At 44.2% G+C, this 23,363-nt stretch overlaps 1 protein-coding gene across 1 annotated transcript in view; it reads right to left on the bottom strand.

Annotated features, from left to right (window-relative positions):
- The window catches only part of dcc (DCC netrin 1 receptor), a 240,103-nt gene that overhangs the window by 6,072 nt on the left and 210,668 nt on the right, over window positions 1-23,363 (bottom strand). Inside the window, exons 24-29 of the mRNA XM_062989210.1 lie at window positions 20,304-20,369; window positions 14,270-14,432; window positions 12,839-13,062; window positions 12,281-12,397; window positions 7,071-7,223; window positions 2,700-2,909 (exon numbers count right to left, since the gene is read on the bottom strand). Coding sequence (XP_062845280.1) covers window positions 2,700-2,909; window positions 7,071-7,223; window positions 12,281-12,397; window positions 12,839-13,062; window positions 14,270-14,432; window positions 20,304-20,369 — 933 coding nt within the window. The remainder of the gene's footprint in view (window positions 1-2,699; window positions 2,910-7,070; window positions 7,224-12,280; window positions 12,398-12,838; window positions 13,063-14,269; window positions 14,433-20,303; window positions 20,370-23,363) is intronic.

The raw sequence follows: 23,363 nt of genomic DNA, 5'->3' as shown, positions 1-23,363 counted from the left end.
TACGGAGAGACACACCCCAATCAACGCACTCTTTCCCCGCCACTGTGCAAGCGCCATCAATCAGCCAGCAGAGGTCATAGTTGCATCAGTCACGAGGAGTCCCTATCCGGCTTAATACCCCACCCCTATATGAACAAACGGCCAATCGTTGTTCATGTGGCCACTCAGCCCAGCCGGATGGCAGAGCTGAGATTCGATACGATGTATTCGAGATCCCAGCTCTGGTGTGCTAGCGTGTGTTCTTTAAAAAAATCATTGATCTTTTATGTTGCTCAAGAAAGCCTCAGTTGATGTTCCGGTTCATTCCAGAGCTCTTCAGTGGGGTTGAGATCAGGACTCTGTGTAGGACACTGGTGTGACCACATCACTATCATTTTCAGGTTGCTAAATATTGTGATTAGCCCCAGCTGTGTGTGTGTGTGTGTGTGTACAGACTGTGTTGTTTTGCTCTAGCGTCTCTATAGCACATGTTTTGTGTGAATCGTAGCCAGAGATGCTTAGCAAAGCTGCCAGATTAGCATTGAGCCAAACCGTGCCTACTCAACAGCAATCAGCGCTCATGCCAGTCATCTGGAGCACACACACACACACACACTTTTATTTAGACATATAGATATCCGTGCCCACTCAGACAAAATCAAGCACCTACTTCTAATGATTACATCTAAGCTATGCTGCATCTGAGCGCGGATGCCAAGTGCATGCTGGGTAATCATAGACTGAAGTACTGCATGCAGAACAGCATGAACATTTCATCCATCCAGAGTATCATCAGGCATAAATATCAAACATTTAATTAAAGTCGAAAGTTCACGCACACTTGTTATGAGTGTGTGTGTGTGTGTGTGTGTGTGTGTGTGTGATGGTAGTAATATTAATGATTTCTTTACTCTTTTTTCTGACTGCACGACTGGAACTCGTACCTTCTTATCCAAAAAGCTTGTGTTTTTTTAAAAAATATAACAAGATTTGTTGGGTCAAAAACACACACACACAGTAACTTGGATTATTGGTTTGCTGGTCTGAGAAGTTTTGTTATTTTAAATCAATTAAAGTTGGTGTTATAAGTCGAAGGGTATACTAAAAAGGTTTTCAAGTGGCAACCTGGCAGTGGTGAGGCTTGAACCGGCAACCTTCTGATTACTGGACCAGTACCTTAACCACTAGGCTACACCTGCCCTAGTTCAAGCCCTACCACTGCCAGGTTGCTGTTGTTGCCCTTAAAGCTCAATTGCCTTGAAAGTATGGACTGTATACTGTCATAGTACTGTAAGATGCGTAGGATAAAGGTGTCTGCTAAATGCTAAACATGCAAATTTACTGGACTTAAGTTAATAATGCTGCATTAAAGTACTGTAGTAAAGTAAAGTACAGTGCAAATGAGCTCCTTTATTGATGCAATAATTTGTTTATTTGCTAGCGACTCTTCCACTTCACTTCTGATTGATTTTAATACTGAAGATCAGATTCAATGCCTGTAAAAGCTGCTGCTAAAATCAGCCAATAATCTGACTAGCGGTCAGGGTACCGGACCAGTAATCGAAAGGTCGCCGCTTCAACCACCACTGCCAGGTTGCCACTGTTGGGCCCTTGAGCAATGGCTTTAACTTAACTTAAAGATCCCTTGTATAGGTAAACGTAAATGAAACCCCAGAATGGGGGTTGATTACTGATCACGGCTGAGCTCGCCTTTCCTCCGCACTGTATTTAAAATGACGCACTTCAACAGAGGCTGAAAGGAAACACGATTCCTGCGGCGCTTCTATTTGTAGTCTGTGATGCTTTTTGTGATGCAGGTGTCTGGTTATCTGCACACCGGCTGGAGGAAAAGCAATTAAATCACGACTGGAGGCGACGGGCCGAAGTCGGAGAACGTCTCCATTAGGGGCAGAGCGTGGGGCAGGAGTGGGTGGAAAGAAATCCCACGGAGAAGAGGAGCCAAGAGCACAATGTTCGGTCTATTGTTTCTTAGGTTTAAAGTAGATGGGGGAAAAAGAGAAAGTATAAAACACACACACACACACACACACACACACATATGCAGGCTGTGAGGAATATTCAATACACTGCAGGCATGACCACGAGCTCGGCGAGGAAACAGAACGAGAGCGAAGTTACTAGAAATCAGCTTTGACCTTTCTGTGGAACTAGCCTCCAGTGTTTGGCTCGCTCGCCCATCCACCCACTCGCTCACCTCTCTCACCCACTCGCTTGCTATTTTAAGCTGTTTTGTATTGTAAACTGACTTGCTTATGTGGTTTCTGACATCATTACACACTTATTTATAGAAGAAGGGATTATAGAGGATATTGACGGGCAGACTCTCTTTCTTCTCTCCGTCTTTTCATTTGCATAAGAACCATTATGGCATCTAAGTGGCCCCGGGCACGTCTCTCCTGACTGAATATTCATCGCTGTATTAAATCCGTTCACGTAGTCAATCACAAACAGCCTCTTATTGCTGTTTCCGTCCTCTGATTAATATGGAGCAATTAGGCACCGCGCCGGCACATGAAACCGATCTAGTGATCAGTGAAAAGACGGTCATTTTTATCTGGATTGCACCTAACGTGAATGTTAATTACACATATTAACGTCTCGCACTGATCTCAATACGTTTACTCAGATGACTGGCTCGACACACCCTTGACCCTTGGTCTGAGATTATTCCTATAATGAACTTACACATCAATACTAACCTGGCTGAGGCATCATGGGAGTGTAGACCTTGGGCTCGATGGTGCCCATGGGCGGGGGCAGGAGGGGGTTGGTGAAGCTGCGCAGGGGGTGTGTGGGGCGAACGCACGCCGTGGGAATCGTGCGGCTCGGTATCTCCTCCGAACTCGAGGCGTCTGTCTGTACGGAGGGGATCATGGACGTCTGCGGCTGGGGCGCTTCTGCTGCCATGGCTAAGGGCGAACACACACACACACACACACACACACACACACACAATTACAATTCATGCTTTTATCATGAACATCAATTTTGGTTCGACTTTCGCTTACTGTCACTGCCTGTGAGGAGTTTTGCATGTACGTGTAAGTTTTCTCCGTGTACCCTGGATACCCACCACTCACCAAAACAGGCAGCAGGTGGATTGGCTGCTCTAAATTGCTCATGGAAGTGAGTAAGTGAATCTGTACTGTCATATATACTGTAATATACTGACACCGATACACAGTGTTTCTTTGCCATGTTTTCATTCAAACAGGGAAAATACAAACAACTACTGTGTTCATGACTGTCCTCTTGCAATAGGACCAGCTGGGTGGCAACTAGGCAACTAAAAAGTGTATATATATATATATTTATACAACAGGTAGTTCCGACCTTACAATCTGATTGGTTGAGAAGCGTTCTAACTGTGCTGATATTGGTGATAACAGCACGGCCTTTTCACACCACAACTGTATTACTCCGCTGACGCGTTGCCAGTAACGACAAGCTTCATGCACACAAACGCGCACGCAGCGACACAGCCTTTATTCCCGATCGCGTTTTAAATCCGTTATCTGATATACAATCTAGCGCACTGTGTAGGGAACATAAATCAATTGTCTAATTCACTATCTAGTGCACTATGTAGGGAACATATATCCATGATCTGATACACAATCTAGTGCACTATGTAGGGAACATTAATGTGTTTGTAACGTGAACAGTTAGCTTAATAGCCCAGTTAGCAGCTCCTAGAAGTTCTGTTATCACCCATAATCCTTTGGTGTGTGCGAGAGGTTTTTTATTTCTTTTTTTCCCTTCGGAGGTTCTTGCTTTTTTCTTCTTGTTGTTCTTACCTCCCTGAAATGAGTTTTTGTAACTTGGGATGTCTGCTTTGTAGTGTTAAACTTTATATTCGTTGTGGAACTACTTTTTGGCGGAAGGTATTGTCAATATTAAAGCATATTTATTATGAAATTCAGGGCTTCTTTGATTTATTTTCTTTCTTTATTTTGTAAAAACTGTTGTATAAAAGCAATAGAACACTCGAGGTCGTGTGTTATCGCCAATAACATCACGGCTGTGATGATCTACGGCACTCACCTTCGGTTCGTGCCTGCGACCAAATCACAGCCGTGATGTTATTCGCAATAACACACTCCCTCTCGTGTTCTATTGCTTAAATATATATATATAATCATAATAACAAGGTCAAGCAACAAACATAGGGGACAGCAAAGCTACAAACCAACAGAGGGCAAAATCGACTGTCCACTGACTGGAATGTCTACCAATTCCTTTAAATGCCACTCAACAACCACAGAATGACATCAAGTGGTACATAATATATTTATTTATTTATTAGTATTTTAACGTCATGTTTTACACACTTTGGTTACATTCATGACAGGACAGGCAGTTTTTAATGTCAAACACAGTCATGGACAATTTTGTATCTCCAATTCACCTCACTTGGACGTCTTTGGACTGTGGGAGGAAACCCACACAGATACGGGTAGAACACACAGAAAGGACTCGGACCACCCCAGCTGGGGATTGAACCCAGGACCTTCTTGCTGTGAGGCGACAGTGCTGCCCATGGGGTACCTAAGGCGTAACAAAAATATTATTATTATTATTTGGCATGTTGGATTATTTTCCAGCTAGATCATTTATCTTTACCAGCTGCTTTACTCTGTTTAGGGTTTGAATAAGTTTATAGTTTATCCTCGATTAAAAACATATTTTTATTCTTTGGCTTGTAACACAGTATGAGTTGTGTAGTTCCCCGTGTTATGTGGGATTTATTGTACAGTATACTGTTTATTGTTTTAATGTTCATTGTCTTTTATGTTTGTTTTTATATGTTTTATTGTAGATTGTACAGCACTTTGTTCAACAGCTGTTGTTTTAAATATGCTTTATAAATAAATTGACATTGACATCCTGAAAACATTCTGAACGCAGGGCACCACATTTTCACACCTGCTTAACCAGTCACTCGTTCCACCAGGCTATATAGAGAGGCGAATCTACACACTGGCATAAGTAAACAGGAGGTAGGAGCTGAACCCGGGCTTCTAGAGCTGTTCGGTACTAACTCTTCCTTTAGTCGTATTCTAGTGTCATATTTCATTTCAGTATAAGATGCACTTTTGGAACTTTAGTTTTTGTGTTCTTTCCTCTACAGTCCGTATCAGAGCCTCTTTTGTCTTTAGCAGTCGGTCTGATTTATATTTGAAGTGTGATTTCACGCTCGTGTCGAGTCTTCAGTCTGATGTAAGGACTGAGCAAAGCGCTGCAACTCCACTTCACCCAGCCTGGTCAGTGCAGCTGAGGAAAAAGTGTCGGGATCATTTTCAGATTCCAGCGTTTTATCTCTTGTTGGAAAATACACAGACAGTAAAGGCAAACGTGTGATTTAGATCCGACCCGCTGTCACCTGAGCCTCTGGCGACCAGGTAAACAACCTTCACACGCTGTCATGTCGAGATTTACTTCCTTAATGCATTTACACCCAATTTTCCTCCATTGTGTTTCCACCTCTACTGCTGCAGACCTCCAGTCCTGACCAATGAGAGCCATGAGTATCACACGTCCCCCGTGTGCCACCCCTCCCAACAGTGGCAACCTGGCAGTAGTGGGGCTTGAACCAGCGATCTTTTGATTACTAGTCCAGTACCTTCACCACTAGGCTACAGCAGCCCATATCAGCATATATTAGATGCTTAATGAGGTAGAAATTTGCACAGTATTATCTTATAATTTTGAGCAATTTAGGGTAAGGGCCTTGCTCAAGGGCCCAACAGTGGCAACTTGGCAATGGTCAAATCAAATCGAGTTCAAACCTCAGCTGTGCCTACATGGACAGTGATTGGCTCGTCTGAGGTTTGAACTCGATTTGATATCGGCATTGGTGGGCAGGCGTGTTCTATCACTGCGCCACCCCTGTACCCCACATCCACATCTACAATTTAAAAGTTAGGCAGGGATAGCTCAGTGGACTAGTAATCAAAAAGTTGCCGGTTCAAGCCCCACCATTGCCAGGTAGCCACTGTTGAGCCCTTGAGCGAGGCCATTAACCATAAATTGCTCAAAATTATGAGATGAGATAAAGATACATTTTAATATTGTGCAAATTTCTACCTCATTAAGCATCTAATATACGCTAATATGGGCTGCTGTAGCCTAGTGGTGAAGGTACTGGACTAGTAATCAAAAGGTCCCTGGTTTAAGATTTACCACTGCCAGGTTGCCAATGTTGGGCCCCTGAGCAAGGCCCTTAAACCTCAATTGCTTAGACAATATACTGTCAAGTAGCTTTGACTTACCAAATCTTGGTTTGGTCCATTCAGAAAGGACATTGAAAGCTCAGTGGTTAAAGTACTGGCCTACTAATCTAAAGGTTGGCAGTTCAAGCCCCACCACTGCCAGGTTACCACTCCTGAGCCAGACCCTTAACCCTCAACTATTTGCAGCACATATGCACCTTGTTTTTTATCCTTTTGATAGCCAACCAAAAGCTTTTCAGAGCCGCATTTCAGGACTTAGAAATCCGCGGTGGATTAACCTTTAATTCTACATGACACTCGACACGATGTGAACACAGCGCTTACGTAATGTGCCGGGTGTGAATCGAGGGTGAGGCTGTAGAAGTAATGAAAAAAGCAAGACGGGAAGACAGACTGACTGTAACCTAATTTCACGTTGGCACAGGTTTCCTCTTTCTAAATCACAGATTTGGGTCAATGGGCAATTAAACGATTAGCGCTTATTCCAGCAGGTCTCTAAATGATTTAGCAAACTGTCTCTATAGTGCTAAATAAAAAGCTACCAAGGGGGACGTTAAAACTGCGAGAGAGGGGTGAGGTGATAATGAGAGATAGCGGCGCTAACAAGTAATCGAAGGGAATGAATAGAAAGTAACATAGAAGTCAAGGACAGATGGAAACGACTGGCAGTATTAGAGTACGAGATGGCACGTGATAAAAAATGTAGCAGGCTGATTAAAATGGATGAAATCTATAAAAACAGATGAGATCTGAAACCGAAGTGCCCTGCGCTGGCAGTCCAGCAGAAACGAATGAAGGAAGGAGCGGAGAGGTCGAGCGACGAGGTGGTGTAAGTACCTGCGGCGTAGCCACGGTCTACAGTCAGCGTGGAGAAGGGCATCGGCCTGAGCGTGAATTTCGAGTGAGGCGTGTAGCCACAGGAGGGTGACGGCAGGATGCCCGGGTACTGAGTACTTTCCAGCGTTGGCACCGGGATGGCACTTACAACCGCTGTGGAAAAAAGAAAGGTGATTAGTACGGCAAGTGTCAACATATATACATCTAAATAAATAATAGACAAAGGAACTTTTCATTCATTCATTGTCTGTTTTATCACTGCTTTATTCTGGTCAGAACTGCTGGGCAAAAGGTTGGAAACATCCCAAACAGGTCTCCAGTCCATCACAGGGCAAACACACACACACACACACACACACACACACACACACTCATTCACCCATACTGAGGCAGCAATTAACCTGACTGCATGCTTTTGGACTGTGGGAGGAAACCCACGTGGACACAGGGAGAACATACAAATTCCACTCAAAAAGGATTCTGTACGAACAGCCTGGGAATCAAACTCATGCCCTATTGAACTGTGTAGCTGCCAAACTGCAGAATACAATACAATATGGAACTGTACAACTGTACAATCAACTACTGGTCGAGGTACTGGACTAGTAATTGAAAGGTCGCTGGTTCAAGCCTCACCACTGCCAGGTTGTCACTGTTGGGCCCTTGAGCAAGGCCCTTAACCCTCAATTGCTTAGATAGAATGGTACTGTAAGTCGCTTTGGATAAAAGCATCTGCTAATGTGAATGGATGCCTTCCTGGTGCAACCCTGCTATTTCTATCCGGGCTTGAGTGCACCTCCCAATGTTTCCGTCACCCCGCTCCCTCGTGCAGACACCCAACTGGCTGATAGCATAGGTGTTGAACCCTGGACACTCATACCTAAGCAGTAGTGAGCTAGTGTACTTGACCTCTGTGTGTGCCATCCGAATATCATCTACAAACATCTACAGTGGACTCATATCATCTAAATTTGACATATTTTAATGCTTTTTATTTAATAAACAATCCTGATAATCATGACCCTGAAATAGACAGAAAACTGTAGTCTGAGGTTTTTATGATTTCTGAAATGGAAATCTATATAAAAGAAAAAAAAAACACTTCAGCTTGGTGTGTTTCAGAGCATGGCAAATAAATGGCACGCGGTTAGCATTCCTCCTCCGTCCATCGACCTTGAGACGGAACCCAGAAGTGTCTGAAATGCTAAGCTCAGAAAGATCGCTATCTTTTAAACTGTCTCAGACCTGAGAACTGATTGTGTGTGCGCGTCTGTGTGTGTGTGTTGAAGTCATTTTAATTCCATTGTCTATCTCGGAAAGCTCAGAACTCAGTTGTGCTCTTTATGCTGCTGAAGCGGCTTCTTTATATTTACTGTGTGTGTGTGTGTGTGTGTGTGTGTGTGTGCGCGCGCGCGCTCCTCTGCTTATATCTACCACAGCTTCTCCGGTGACCTGTTCAGCTCCCACAGCGCACACAATTATTTTATGCCCGATAACCCCTAGGCAAAGAAAAACTCCATTTCATTTTTGCCGATGTTATCGTGAATAATATTCGATGGTTCCCGAGGCTCAGAATCATTCTTTGACTGCCAGTCGCCTCAAAAGCAGTGTGTGTAAGCAGCGAGGACTTACACACTGAATCAATCTATCTATCCTGGCTCACATCTAGCAGCTCTTAGAGGATCTGAGACTGTGTGTGTGTGTGTTTAAGTGAGTGTGTATTAATATTGCAAGCGAAGCAGTATGATTATGTCCTGGCAGGCTGTTTTTACTGAGCTTGTTGACTAAATGAATTATGGCGACATTTCAGCTTAAGACGAGAAAGCATTTAATCAGTGGTGCCTGCCATCTTCAAATAAACCAATCAGCAGCCTGTAATTTAAATTTATTTAACTTGTTAGTAACCTAAGTCATCAAATTTGTATTTGTTTATATTTTTATTTATTTTTGACTGTTCCCGTATTTAGGAGTCACCACAGCAGATCTGGTCCATATACCAGACTTTACATTGGATAGCTTTTCTGATGCAACACTCCTATTTCTATCTGGGCTTTGGACCAGCACCAGGAGCGCACTGACAAGTCCGCCTTCCAGTGGAAACATAGCAAGGCTAATTCGGCCACCCTTCCTCAGACATTAGCCAATCATGTCCATGTATACTGCTAGATTCCGAACCCTGGATTCTTAGATCTCAGCAGTAGTGGGCAGTATTTGTCTGCTCCATGCCACCTCTGACGCATGCGCAGTCCCTCAAACCCTTCTTTTTTGCTCGTGCTTTGGTGGATTCGGACATGAGGCTCCTCCGTTGAAGACCCCACCCACTTAGTCCAGTCATTTCCCACCCAGCAGACTCGATGGCCAATTTTGCTTTGCTGCAGGCAGTGTCAATTGTGCCCGCTAGAGGGCGCCCAGCCGACCTGTAGGAGAGCTGAGATTCAAACCGGGGTGTTCAGAATCTCAGCACTGGTGTGCTAGCCAAATATCCTGGGCGCCACCTGGGCGTCTACATACGTCATTTTTAATGTATTTTATTAATGTATAAATCAGACCTTCGGCAAATACATCCCATAGTAGGTGCTTTTGACAGCAGTTTGTTGCTTGTCCTTGCTTGTTTAGGCCTTCCCTAAATTGTTGCTGCAAAGTTGGAAGCATATAATATTCCTCATTTAATTTATACATTACAGCTGTGGCTTAAACACATGAATTCAAAAATCAGAAGAGGCGTCCCAATACTTTTGTCCATACCGTGTACTGTGTACAGAGGCCGTTTCCAGTTGTCAACAGGTCTGTAAAAGCAATCATACAGCGAGCAGACAGTCCTCATGGACCAAACTCCCACCTTTCCAACAAGCTCCAGTTTGTCAAATTACAGCCCTGCTAGAGCCGAGTCAACTGTAGCTGTTGTTATTACCAGGTACGGATGTCTAGGAGCAACAAAAGCCATGAAGCAGCATGTAAACATCTTTTTTCCTCGGCTGTTACACTCAGCAGCGATTCTCGTCCATAATAACGCCTATTTGGTTTTGTTTGTGATGTTTAGGGTGTCGGGTATTCAGAAATATTTGACCACAAAGGCGACCAGACTTGGCAAATGACTTGCTATTACAGAGACAAGGAACTGACTGTGTGCCGACCTGGCTATGTAGTTTTAATAGTATTAAAAATTTTATGCATCCATGGTAAAGAATTCTGAGAAATGTTTTACATAAACTGTAGCTTTAAAAATGTACTAAGAATGTATCCAGTTAACGGCTTATATTTTTAAGGTCGCTAATACTGCGTATGGATAATACTGTGACCATGAGCGTGTTAGACATTACATCTCAAAAACAAGTGGTATTGAAATTGAGTGACCTTGATTATGTGATTCTTTTAGCTATAAAAACAGCCGCTCTTCTGACAAGGCTTCTCACAAGACTGTCTGTATGTCTGTGGGAATTTGTGCCCATTCAGTCAAAGAGGATTTGTATGGCTGGGCGCTGATGCTGGTCAGGAAAGCATCAATTGGTGTTCCAGTTCATTCCGAAGCTGTTTAGGTCACTGGAGTTTCTTTCCTTCATGTCTTTATAGGGGCACAGTCATGCTGGAACAGGACAGGACCTTCCCTAAACTGTTGCTGCACAGTTGGAAGCATGTAATTTCCTGTATATAATTGATTTATTACACCTGTTAGCAATTGTTGTGGCTGAGACACATGGTTTAAATAATTAGAAGGGGTGTCCCAATACTTTTGTCCATATTGTACATGATAACTACATAGGAAAAGCAATCAGTTCCATAGCTGCACAGATTTGTATATAAAATAAAATGAAAGAAGCTGATTGGATATTGCAGCAGCCACATCTAATCATGCTACCCAACAAACCACCTACACAGACGCTCATGAAAATACAAAAGATATAAAATGCAGCGATGCTTTGCCTTATTATTCTGTTATTCTGTTATTATCACAAACATTTGGCCCAGAACATTTGAAATCACCCATTAGAGTTTCTGCGAGCCCCCCGATGTCTTCCAGCTCCCTCGCCGAGAATTACAACAAACTACACAGATCCAATCAGTAAACAAAATAAAGCTGAGCGAAGCCAAAGTGCACCAGCATCCACCTAAACTCTCTTAAAATAAACCCTAATCAATAGAAACAAGTGCGCCTGGCTCTGGTCCACGCTGTCACAGAGCGGCCTGCCTTGCAGCCAGAGATTCATTATATCCTCATCACTTCCTGCTGCGCCTTCAGCTTCCTTATCCATCTTAGAGAGAACCAACAGCAAGCTGCTGTGTTTAAATGCAAGCACGTCTGATTTTGATCGATCTGGTGTGGGAAGTGTGTGTGTGTATGTGTGTGTGTGTGTGTGTGTTTTAGAGGTTCACATTCCTGTCTAGCCTGGCACTGCCTGATGTTATTCCGACATAAAAAGTTCACAATTTAGCCTACAGCACATTCATTTATGGCTTTACTGTCCACTGGGGGTGGGGGGTGGGGGGTCACGTGGCTTCTCTGAGTATTGTGTGTAGAAGGAGGACTTAAGTATGATGCCTACTGCTCTGCCTACTGCTCTGGGACATTACAGGCACATAAGCCCTGTTTCCTTTACTGTACTGGCAGGCACAGAGGCCGAACCTTCTTTCCTGTGACTGGTGAGTTCTAGTTTCAATCTCAGCTCTGCTATCAACCAGCCAGGCGCCTGTACAGACAACAAGTGGCTTGTCTGTGGAAGGAGGGCCAGAAGGATTTCTCACAACTGCTGAAGTTACGACTCCTGCTGGCTGACCGATGGCACTGCACAGTGACGGGGGATAACGGGGATTGGTGTGTGACTCTCAGTGCGCGCTACGGATCCCCAAATGAACCTGCGTGATGCAGGTGGAAAGAAACAGTCACATGTTGGAGGGAGAGTGCGTTAGTTACAGTCCTCACTGGTCAGTGTGAAGGTCAGCAGCAGTGGAGGTGAAATGCTATCAGGTAGAAGCCTTGCAATGCACCAAAAAATCGAGATCAGGCTTTGTTCATTTGAACTGATAGGGACAGTCAGTCCAAGACAAGTCATGTGATCACAATTTGGTCAGATACACACTGTTTAGAATGAGTCCAGCCATATTTGAATCTGTCAGAGCTCTAAAACATGCCGTCGTTCCTTGGTGAATCTTTATGAGCTGAATTACAGCTGTACTATTTTTATAGCCGTTAAATAAGTTGTATTGGCACTTACGTGTATTGCTGGGTTGGGAGTCCATAGGGATCATCATCTTGGTGCGGGTGGCCCTGCGTGCAGCTAGAGAGCGGTCCAGGGTGGAGATACCGCTGGATGCTTCGTCCCCATCCCCGCCTGAAAAAGAAAGCAGAGGTTAAACCTGCGCTCGGGCTGGCCGGAGGTCAGTGAAGAGTTAGCCACAGTAAAACTACAAACAGCACACATAAGACTTTGTTATATGCCTCTTAGCCCTTACTGTCCACTGGCAGCCAGAAATAAAGCTCACTTGACAGTAGACGGTACACATATATATTCTACAGAGGCTTCTTATTTATAGCAGATCTGTTTTTGTGGTTCTTGGATTACATCTAGCCATCAGGGCTACACGTCATGACCAAACGTGATCGTGAAGGCACTAGCTTGACAGTAAGTCATCCATTATCATTGAATTAAATAGAAAGGCAGTGCAGTGGTAGCTTAGTGGTTAAAGATTCCATAAACATAAATATAACACATTAGCACATACACACATTCACCAATTCAAATCATACAACATGATCAGAACTGTAGTCCGACCTGAATGGCTGCTCTTGCTGCCTATCTGGCTCTCTGATTGGCTGTGGCTGACCGGCGCGATTTCCTGGCAGGTCTGGATCGGTGATTCTCGGCTGGATGGAGCAGAGCTGGATGGTTTCTCGATGTTCTTCAGTTCCATCTCCTCGTGGTGTATCCACAGGTCAGGAGGTCGCAGGTCTTTCTGGCTCCCTTTCCTTTTACCAGCGCTGTGGGTGGCTCGCTTTCTACACACACACACACACACACACACACAGAGGTAGCACGGCTTATGAATATGAATATGAATATTTACGTCCACATTGCCACGGTAGACCCTGTGTTAGTCTGTAACTATCGTGATAGCCTTCATTGCTCTTCAGCATCTATGAGTCTTGGCTGCCCAAAACCCTGTCAGTGATTCAGTAGGTACCTACCACGGTCGCTCTTGAGTACACCTTATCGTCTTGCTATAATGATCTGGCCCTTATTGAAGTCTCGTAGCTGCCCCTTCTAACCGTAACTACCATCAGCCCAACATTTAATATACACCATATGGACAAAAGTATTTGGACACCATTGACCATTGGACGATGCATTTAAGCTAGAACAACAGACGCTCTTCTGAGAAGGCTCAGGAATGGCTGTGGGAATTTCGACCCATTCACTTAAAAGAGTGTTTGTATGGCTGGGTTTTGCTCTAAAAAGCCTCCGTTGATGTTCCAGTTTATTCCAAAGCTGTCCTGTGGGTCTGAGGTCAGGACTCTGCGCTGGACACTGGAGTTTCTTTAAATTGAGCTTTTCTTCCTGTCTTTGTAGAGCTTGTTTTGTGATGCTGGAACAGGGAAGGTCCTTCCCTAAACTGTTGCTGCAAAGCGGGAACTTATTAATTACACGTGTTAGCAATTGATGTGGTTGAAACACATGAATTCATAAATTAGAAGGGTGTCTAGATACTATTGTCCATACAGTTTATAATGCTTTGGTGCATCAGTGGAAGGCTTATAAACGTCTTAAAAATACATCATATCCTTCTAATAAAGGGTTTATTTATAGTTATGTTTTTAGCCCCCAACCTGACCACACACCTAATAAAGTAAAGGTTAGAAGAAGTAAAAGTAGTCTAGCATCTAATAACCTCAAGACAAAGAAAATTCAAGCAACTCCACAGCTGGATTCCACTTTGTACCATCTCAACATGACCCATGCAGCACTGAGCTCACATGGTTTAGAGAACGAGCTGCTGCTGAGCTTCCACGAACCATCCTGAAAACAGCAGGGCTCGGATTCGCTCGAAGAAAATGCGCTTTATTTATTATAACAACAAGTCCTGCACCAGACGTAGACACGTGATCTCAGAACGGTTCCATCCAGTTCGGCTAAGATGCGTTTGCGCGTAAAAACAGAACACAAGAGGAAAACATGAGGCAGACGTGGAGACATGGACTGACTTACTTCCTCTGCTGGGCGGAGGAACGACGTGTACAGATGAGGGCCACGATGACCACCACCACGATGGTGACCGCGCCAACGGACACCACGATGATCACCAGCAGGTTGCTGTTCTTCTGAGGGGTCACGCTGCCGTGCGGTGGACGCATCTGACCGATGGGCGGCTCTGAAACACACATCGCAGCAAGGTTACATTTCAAACCGACTATCAGCAATAGAACTGAGGCGCTGGGTTGACCTGCCTATACTTCTATTTACATGTTTAAAGATGAAGGGTCAGGATTCAAGCCGATAGCATTAGCATTAGCATGGCTCTTTGTGACGGAACTAATAAGCTCCTTCTTTCCTTGTCTGGCTGGTGCCTTCTGTCATACAACACAGCCGTGAAAAACATCCTGGAGGACGACGCCATTGTGCCATGCCAAATCAACGGGCATCGCTACGACGGCTCTTTCGCTCTTACAGCGCAGGTAAGAAAGGGTGATAAGTGTGAGGGATGGACGCTTGGCCTTCCCTCGCCCCCTCTGAGTGAAAGCGAGTTCTGGGTAATGAACGCCGCAGACAAAGTGAGAGATTCACGGTGTCATGTGCTCGCTCTCACTAATACAGAGGATACATGACAGATACACTGGCACTCTCCGCTGTGAGTCGACCCTATTACCAGCTGTGTGTTGGCGTGACTGTATCCGTCTCTCGCCAGCCTGCAGGAGAAACGCTGGGTGAATCACACAGAGAAGCAATTAAAAACACAAGAACAAGCGGAAGAGCGTCTTTACTCCAGCAAAACTGGATCAAGGGTCTCGTTTTGATTTCGGATCTTGATTAGGAGCTTTTAGGTTATGCTCCAGTTATTATGGTGATTTTGGGTCAGGTTCTGCCTCTAGTCTCTGTTATGCTTTAGGAACATGCTGTGGTACTTCTGGGTTTGTTTTTGGACTTGCTTAGCTATTCTGGATCTGCGTCATCCTGGTTTTGGACAGGATCTTCTGGTTTTTCCATCATTGTATCTTCTGGATCTGGTTTCTCATACGGTTCTTGTTCTGCTTTCGATTCTGGGTCACGGTCTGGTTTTATGGGTCAGATGTTGCTAAAGCTTGGTTCTATTTGATCATATTTTGCTTCTTAGTCTTGGTCTAGTTCTTCTAGGTTGTGCTAATCCTAGTTCTACTTCTAGATCTTTGAAGGCTCTTAGTCTGTTTGTTTATTAGGATGTTTCACACTTACATTCATGACAGGAACGGTAGTTACTCATTACACAAGATTCATCAGTTCACAAGGTTACATCGAACACAGTCTTGTACAATTTGGTATCTCCAATTCACCTCACTTGCATGTCTTTGGACTGTGGGAGGAAACCGGAGCTCCCGGAGGAAACCCACACGGATACAGGGAGAACATGCAAACTCCACACAGAAAGGACCTCCACACAGACTGCCCCACCTGGGGATTAAACCCAGGACCTTCTTGCTGTGAGGCAACAATGCTACTCACTTAGCCACCATGCCGCCCTGAGAAGTGTTGCTGTGGATTCTGCCTCTGTTAGAGTTTGTCGCTTCTTCTGGGTCTTTGTATTGTGGGGTGGTTCTTCTAATTTTATGACTCTTATATTGTGTTCATACTTGCAGTTTGTTCCCTTGGTCTGGACCAAACAATAAAATGATCCATTGCTACATTTCATTTCTGGTTTGCCTAGCGTTCACACTCAGAAAGTTATAATCAAGCCACAGTAAGTATGACGCAGATATTTCATATATTTAGTTGAGCCAGTCATCAGAACTACGCACCACGCTGGGCTTAATGCACTTAACAGGGTCATCTATACCTGCTGGTATTTTTAATCATTTGGAAACACAGCAAGAGCTGGTAAAATGAATAAAGGCAGCAGAAATGACTCCAGTTAACCTGACTGCATGTCTTTGTGCTGTGGGAGGAAACCGGTGCACCTGGAAGAAACCCATGTGGACATAAGGAGAACATGCAACTCTTTACAGAAAGGACCTGGATCGCTTGACCTGAGAATCGACCCCAGGACCTTCTTGCTGTGAGTCGACAGTGCTACCCACCAAGCTACCGTGCCTCCCCAAACCTACACTGTAAACCTTATTATATTTGTATTTGTACCATAACATACACCGATCAGCCATAACATTAAAACCACCTCCTTGTTTCTACACTCACTGTCCATTTTATCAGCTCCACTTACCATATAGAAGCACTTTGTAGTTCTACAATCACTGACTGTAGTCCATCTGTTTCTGTGCATGCTTTGTTAGCCTCCTTTCATGCTGTTCTTCAATGGTCAGGACCCCCACAGGACCACCACAGAGCAGGTATTATTTAGGTGGTAGCGTCCTGTGACCACTGATGAAGGTCTAGAAGATGCAATAGATGAGTGATCGTCTCTGACTTTACATCTACAAGGTGGACCAACTAGGTAGGAGTGTCTAATAGAGTGGACAGTGAGTGGACACGGTGTTTAAAAACTCCAGCAGCGCTGCTGTGTCTGATCCACTCATACCAGCACAACACACACTAACACACCACCACCATGTCAGTGTCACTGCAGTGCTGAGAATGATCCACCACTTAAATAATAGCTGCTCTGTGGTGGTCCTGTGGGGGTCCTGGCCATTGAAGAACAGGGTGAAAGGAGGTTAACAAAGTATACAGAGAAACAGGTGGACTACAGTCAGTAATTGTAGAGCTACAAAGTGCTTCTATATGGTAAGTGGAGCTGATAAAATGGACAGTGAGTGTAGAAACAAGGAGGTGGTTTTAATGTTATGGCTGATCAGATACGTTCCTCACAAACGTACCTAAACTTCTGACCTGGACCAGGTTGATCTAAAAGACTAAAATACCTGCAATACTTTCCTGTTCAGGAAACCACACGAGGACTCATGCAGCAGCTGAACGCAGACACACAAACCCCGTCCACACCCCACCCTGTTACCCACCCGCTCCGAAACCCCTCGTCTCCCAGCGTGTGCATCTGCAGCCTGTGATTATCCTGCCTCGTCTTAATTAACACATTTCCCCACAGAGCGCCCGGCGTGCCACACACAAGCAAAAACATTCGTGCAAGTGTGTGTGTGTGTGTGTGTGTGGAGGACACATGCCCCCCCCAGAGTGAAATCTTTTTAGGTTCCCTGGAGCTATGGAGGTGTATTAAACTGATTTTAATAAACTGTAATTAAATCCGAACCTGCCAGGGCGCAATCTTTACCTCTGCACCAACTCCGTTTCTGTAGGGTGTATCTGCAAATCACTGTGTTTACTGTTTACTACTCCTTTAATAAAACTAAAACCTGATTGGGAGGAATATTGTGGCTCTGTCTGTGAGCAGTGTGTGTGTGTGTGTGTGTGTGTTTAGAGGTCAGCCAAGGGCAGTTGTAGCCTAGTGGGTAAAATACTGGACTAGTAAGCATAAGGTTGCTGGTTCAAACCCCTTTACTGCCAGGTTACCACTGCTGGGCCCTTAATTAAACAAGGCCCTCAAATGTTTAGACTGTATACTATAAGACGCTTTGGATAAAAGCGTCAGCTAAATGGCAGAAATGTAAATGAGAGGTAAAGAGGTACAAGAGGACTCACAAAAAATGACGTGTAGACAACAAAAGTCAGCATGTGTTAACATTAGTTACGTGTGACAATTATATCTGGAAGAACATAAGCTTAGGTAAGCAGTGGTTATGATTTTTTTTGCTGTGTTTTGGATTTTGGCCGCTGTGTCGTGATTTATCGCGCTTTTGTTTTACAATGAAAACAAAACGTATCAGTTGAAGCTTTTAACTGGTGCCTAGGAAAGTAAAGGCACGAAGTAAAACGGCAAAATACAGTCGCTAATCTGTTGTTTTTTATCTGAACTTACAGATTATTTGTTTATTTCTACGCTACATTTCCAATATATGTTTTGTGTTTATTATATTGACTTGTGACTTGACTCGGACTCTAGCCTAAAGACTCGTGACTTGACTCGGGTTCGTATTTTGTGACTTGTGAACATCTCTGGGTACATCACGTGTCTAAAAGTATGTGGACACCCAAGCATTTAATCCACACACCCACAATAAACATCTTATACAAAACCAGAGGCCTCGTAATGCTTATTGCTCTGGGAGGACTTTCCACTACATTTTGGAACATGACTATTGGGACTATTGGAACTACTTGGGACATGACTGTTTCTGTTTAGCCACAAACGCATTACCGAGGACAGGTACTAAGGGCAGAGTTATTTTAAATATAACTAGTTCTTATTCATTTTTAATTTTTATAAACAAGTGTAATGTATTTATAATTTTGGCTTTGTCATTGACAATTTAACCGATTAAATAATCTCTGTCTAAGTAGTGTGTCTAAATAATCTGCCATCTAGAGATTGAGGTCAAGTAGAATCCTCTCTACTGAGGCAGCTGCCCAGGTAGGCAGTAGGCAGCAAGGCAGCTCACTAGGTGTTGAGACAGACCCTGTATCGATTCGCCTTCACCTGCCAGTCGACGGATCAAAAGCATCTGCCAAAATCTCAGTATAAAAACAGACAGTTCAGACAAACACTGGCGTCTGTGATAGACGTGACACGATAAATGCTGTTTACAAACCCGACAAAAATCTCCTACAGACCGAGGAAAATGTACACGGCCAAAAGTATTCGGACACCTGACCATGAGCTTGTTGGATACCCCGTTTAAAAAACAGATGGTATTAAAATCGAGTGATTTCTGTGTGATCTTTCTTAGCAATAACGATGACCACTGTTTTGAGAAGACATAAGACTTTCAAGTACGTCTGTGGGAATTTGTGCCCATTTAGTAAAAGAAATGACAGCACTTAAATGGCTGGGCACTGATGTCTGGGGTTAAGTTTAGAGCTCTGTGCAGGCCAGGTTTCTCTAAACTGAGCTTTTCTTCATGTCTTTATAGAGCTCGCTTTGTGCCCAGGGCCACAGTCATGCTGGAACAGGAAAGGACCTTCCCTAAACTGTTACTGCAAAGTTACAGGCATATAATTTCCTGTATCTAACTGATTTACACTGATCAACCATAACATTATGACCACCTCCTTGTTTCTACACTCACTGTCCATTTTATCAGCTCCACTTATCATATAGAAGCACTTTGTAGTTCTACAATTACTGACTGTAGTCCATCTGTTTCTCTACATGCTTTGTTACCCCCTTTCACCCTGTTCTTCAATGGTCAGGACCCCCACAGGACCACCACAGAGCAGGTATTATTTAGGTGGTGGATCATTCTCAGCACTGCAGTGACTCGGACATGGTGGTGGTGTGTTAGTGTGTGTTGTGCTGGTATGAGTGGATCAGACACAGCAGCGCTGCTGGAGTTTTTAAATATCGTGTCCACTCACTGTCCACTCTATTAGACACTCCTACCTAGTTGGTCCACCTTGTAGATGTAAAGTCAGAGACGTTCGCTCATCTATTGCTGCTGTTTGAGTCGGTCATCTTCTAGACCTTCACCAGTGGTCACAGGACGCTGCCCACGGGGCGCTGTTGGCTGGATGTTTTTGGTTGGTGGACTATTCTCAGTCCAGCAGTGACAGTGAGGTGTTTAAAAACTCCAGCAGCGCTGCTGTGTCTGATCCACTCATACCAGCACAACACACACTAACACACCACCACCATGTCAGTGTCACTGCAGTGCTGAGAATGATTCACCACCTAAATAATACCTGCTCTGTGGTGGTCCTGTGGGGGTCCTGACCATTGAAGAACAGGGTGAAAGGGGGCTAACAAAGCATGCCAAGAAACAGATGGACTACAGTCAGTAATTGTGCTTCTATATGGTAAGTGGAGCTGATAAATGGACAGTGAGTCCATGCTATGCCTCATCGGTGTATTACACCTGTTAGCAATTGTCCACTCTAAATATCAGACGCAGGAGCTTCAGTGAGGCTGTAGCATCACACCGCAGGAAAAAAAAAAGCACTGATGTTTTTACTCCGGAGCAGAAAAACAACACGCTAGCGGGATGTGAAGTGCATGATGGGAAATGACAGTTTTCTTCCCGGTGCTTACCGTTCATACTGCTCCTGTCAATCAGGTTATTGTCCGAGGGCCAGTAGCTGCTGTCTCCATGACGACCTGCCAACACAAGGACCAGATGTAAGTGGAGGCGCACACACACACACACACGCACGCACGCATGCACACACACACACACACACACACACACACACTCACACACACACACACTCGCTCTCCCTTTTAGTTATGCTGTAATAATTAGGGCTGCCGGAGTCTAAAACTCTCTGTAAAACTGTTTGTCAACTAGCATTGTACATTATTAACTACATTCTCTGTTGTTTTACCCCGAGGGCATTCTGATGGAAACCTGTTTACCCGCCGAGGTTAAGGATTAAAGTCGAGACTGCCGGGACAACGATGCTGCTCCTGTCAGATGTGACAGGTCTGGAGTAATTGCAACGACAAGAAATCACTACAGACTTTATTGAAGACTAGAGCGGATAACAACTCTATTATTATTTAATTGTTTATTTATCTATTTATTATCAGTTATGACTTTTAGATCATTTAATTCTGTGTTTGTATGATTTGTGTAAATCGTGTATTTATTTAAAGTATCCTCCAGGCCACCCAAGAAGGATGGGCCCTGCTGAGTCTGGTTCCTCTCAAGGTTTCTTCCTGTAATTTTCAGGGAGTTTTTCCTTGCCACAGTCGCCCTCAGCTTGCTCAACAGGGGTTTTTGTATCTGTTGGTCCTGGATTTTGTAAAGTTGCTTTGAGACAATGTATATTGTAAAAAGCGCTATATAAATAAAGTTGACTTGACTTGACTTGACACACACACACACACACACACACACACAAAACAGCTTTATTTACTGGAACAAAGCTCAACAGTAAAGTAAAAACATACAAATAGCTTTCAGAGTATTTATAGGGTTTTTTATTACATGATCAAGTTTCAATCTGGGCGGCACGGTGGCACGGTGGCTCAGTGGGTCCTGGGTTCAATTCCCAGGTGGAGCGTTTAGGGTCCTTTCTGTTTGAGGTTTGCATGTTCTCCCCGTGTCCATGTGGGTTTCCTCCGGGAGCTCCAGTTTCCTCCCACAGTCCAAAGACGAGCAAGTGAGGTGAATTGCCCCTAGGTATGTGTGTGTGTGTGTGTTTTCCCTGTGATGGACTAGTGACCTGTCCAGGGTGCTACCTGCCTTTTGCCCAGTGAATCAGACCCACGATGACCCTGACCAGGATGAAGCGGTGGTAAAACAGACAATAAATGAATGAATGAATGAATGAGTGAGTGAATGCCTCACAGCAAGAAGGATCTGGGTTTGATTCCCTGGCCGGGCAGCAAGAGAACAGCCAGCCCCATCCATTCAGGTGTTACAGTCAGTAATTGTTTACATCCTTCTGAGTTACTTTGGTATTTGCTGTCAGGATCACAGTTAAAACTGCAGACACATAAACACACCAGTCCACTCACGATCGTCTTCATAAACCTCGTCTGATCCCTCAGCGGCGATCGAGTGTTAGCAAAACAGATCCGATAAGCATCCAGATCAGCGATGTTACAGACACAACACACCGGAGGCACATTCGCATGTTCACCCTCCGGTCATGAGTCAGGATAAAGAGGTTACAGGACGTCGGGGTGGCACCAGGAGCCGAACACTTTGTGCAGGACTCGATTACGCCGCTGTGAGACGACTCCCCTGTAACTCATTTCATCCTGAAGCGTGTGTGTGTGTGTTGGTGTGTGTGTTTGTGTATGAGCTGCTGTGAGTGAGTGAATGAGGATGAATTCTCCCAGCGCTTTTGTACATTTACACAAGTATAAGAGTAAGAAAGAGAGCCAGGCACGGGTACCAGGCATTTCTGATAAAACCTAAACCTAAAAAATTGTCTAAAACTGTACATAAACAGAGACTTTTTACTTCATTTTTATTCCTTTTTTTTTTTATTTTTAACAGTTTTCTACCCAATCTAGTCGTATCCTGATTGCATTTTGTTTCCTCTTTACTGCTGCTGACCTGAGCCATAACACACGGCCTCTCCGACACGTGTGCAGTAGCCGACTGCATCCTTTCCCCTGCACGAGGCGAGTTCATATGGGGCTCAGTTTTGTGCACGGAGAGTCACGCACTGATCCCATCATCATCCCCTGTCTCTGTGCAGGCGCCATTGATTATTATTAAAGGTCGTACTTGCATCAGTTATGAGGAATCACCTCTGACACCTACCATACGGACGAGCCAATCATTGTCCAGGTAGGCGCTCAAGATTTAAACTCATGAGTCCGAGATGTCAGCTCTGGTGTGATAGCGTGTTTTACCACTGTGCCACCTAGGGGCCCATGGTTTCTTTAAAGAATTTGTACATTCAAGAAAATATTAAATTATTTACATGGTGCTGACTGAATTGATGTAAATCAGCGTTTTTTAACTGCATTGAAATTTGAAGAGTAAAAATACTTATGTGTGAATGGACGGGAAAATCAATAGGCTATTGGCATACAGGAGATCTTTTGTGATGTCATACATTTGTTTTTAACTGTTTTTAGCCAGGTCAATGGATGACGACTACAACAGATTCTTTTTTTCTCTTAGACCCCCCCTGTGTGACCACCTTGACGAGGGGTTATGTTATTATTCTTATTTTTACTCTTCTAAATCCAGTGCAATGGGAACCTCCCCCCCCCCCCCCCAGTTTAAAGCAGGTGATGGTAACAATTCTGGCAGATTTGCTCCCCTGAATGGAGTAAAGCTAGAATGGTTTGCTATCTGGTGTCCTGGTTAATTGTGCTGCTTGTATATTAGATATTCAGTATTAAACACACAGCTGGGATCAGGGAACGACGGTAGCAGAGGTGAACAAGAAGGTGTGTTCATTCTGTTATTAAATCCTCAGACCTGAATCACTTTGCTCCGTGTGCGAGTTATTCTGAGTCAATTAAAAGCTACGGCGGATTCCTCGGTACCGAGCACCGCTCTTAATTAAAACACAAACCTTAATGAACTCTCATTAGTCTGGCTGTGACGAGCAGAGATACGGAGACAATCCTCCGGTCCCTCCCTTTCTCGGTCTGCCTCCCAGTTCGACATCTCTCTCGCAG

The sequence above is a fragment of the Trichomycterus rosablanca genome, chromosome 26 (assembly GCF_030014385.1).
Source record: "Trichomycterus rosablanca isolate fTriRos1 chromosome 26, fTriRos1.hap1, whole genome shotgun sequence".
Taxonomy (NCBI): Eukaryota; Metazoa; Chordata; class Actinopteri; order Siluriformes; family Trichomycteridae; genus Trichomycterus; species Trichomycterus rosablanca.
The sequence above is the reverse complement of the archived record's forward strand: the minus strand, read 5'-3'. Positions and strand labels throughout refer to the sequence as shown.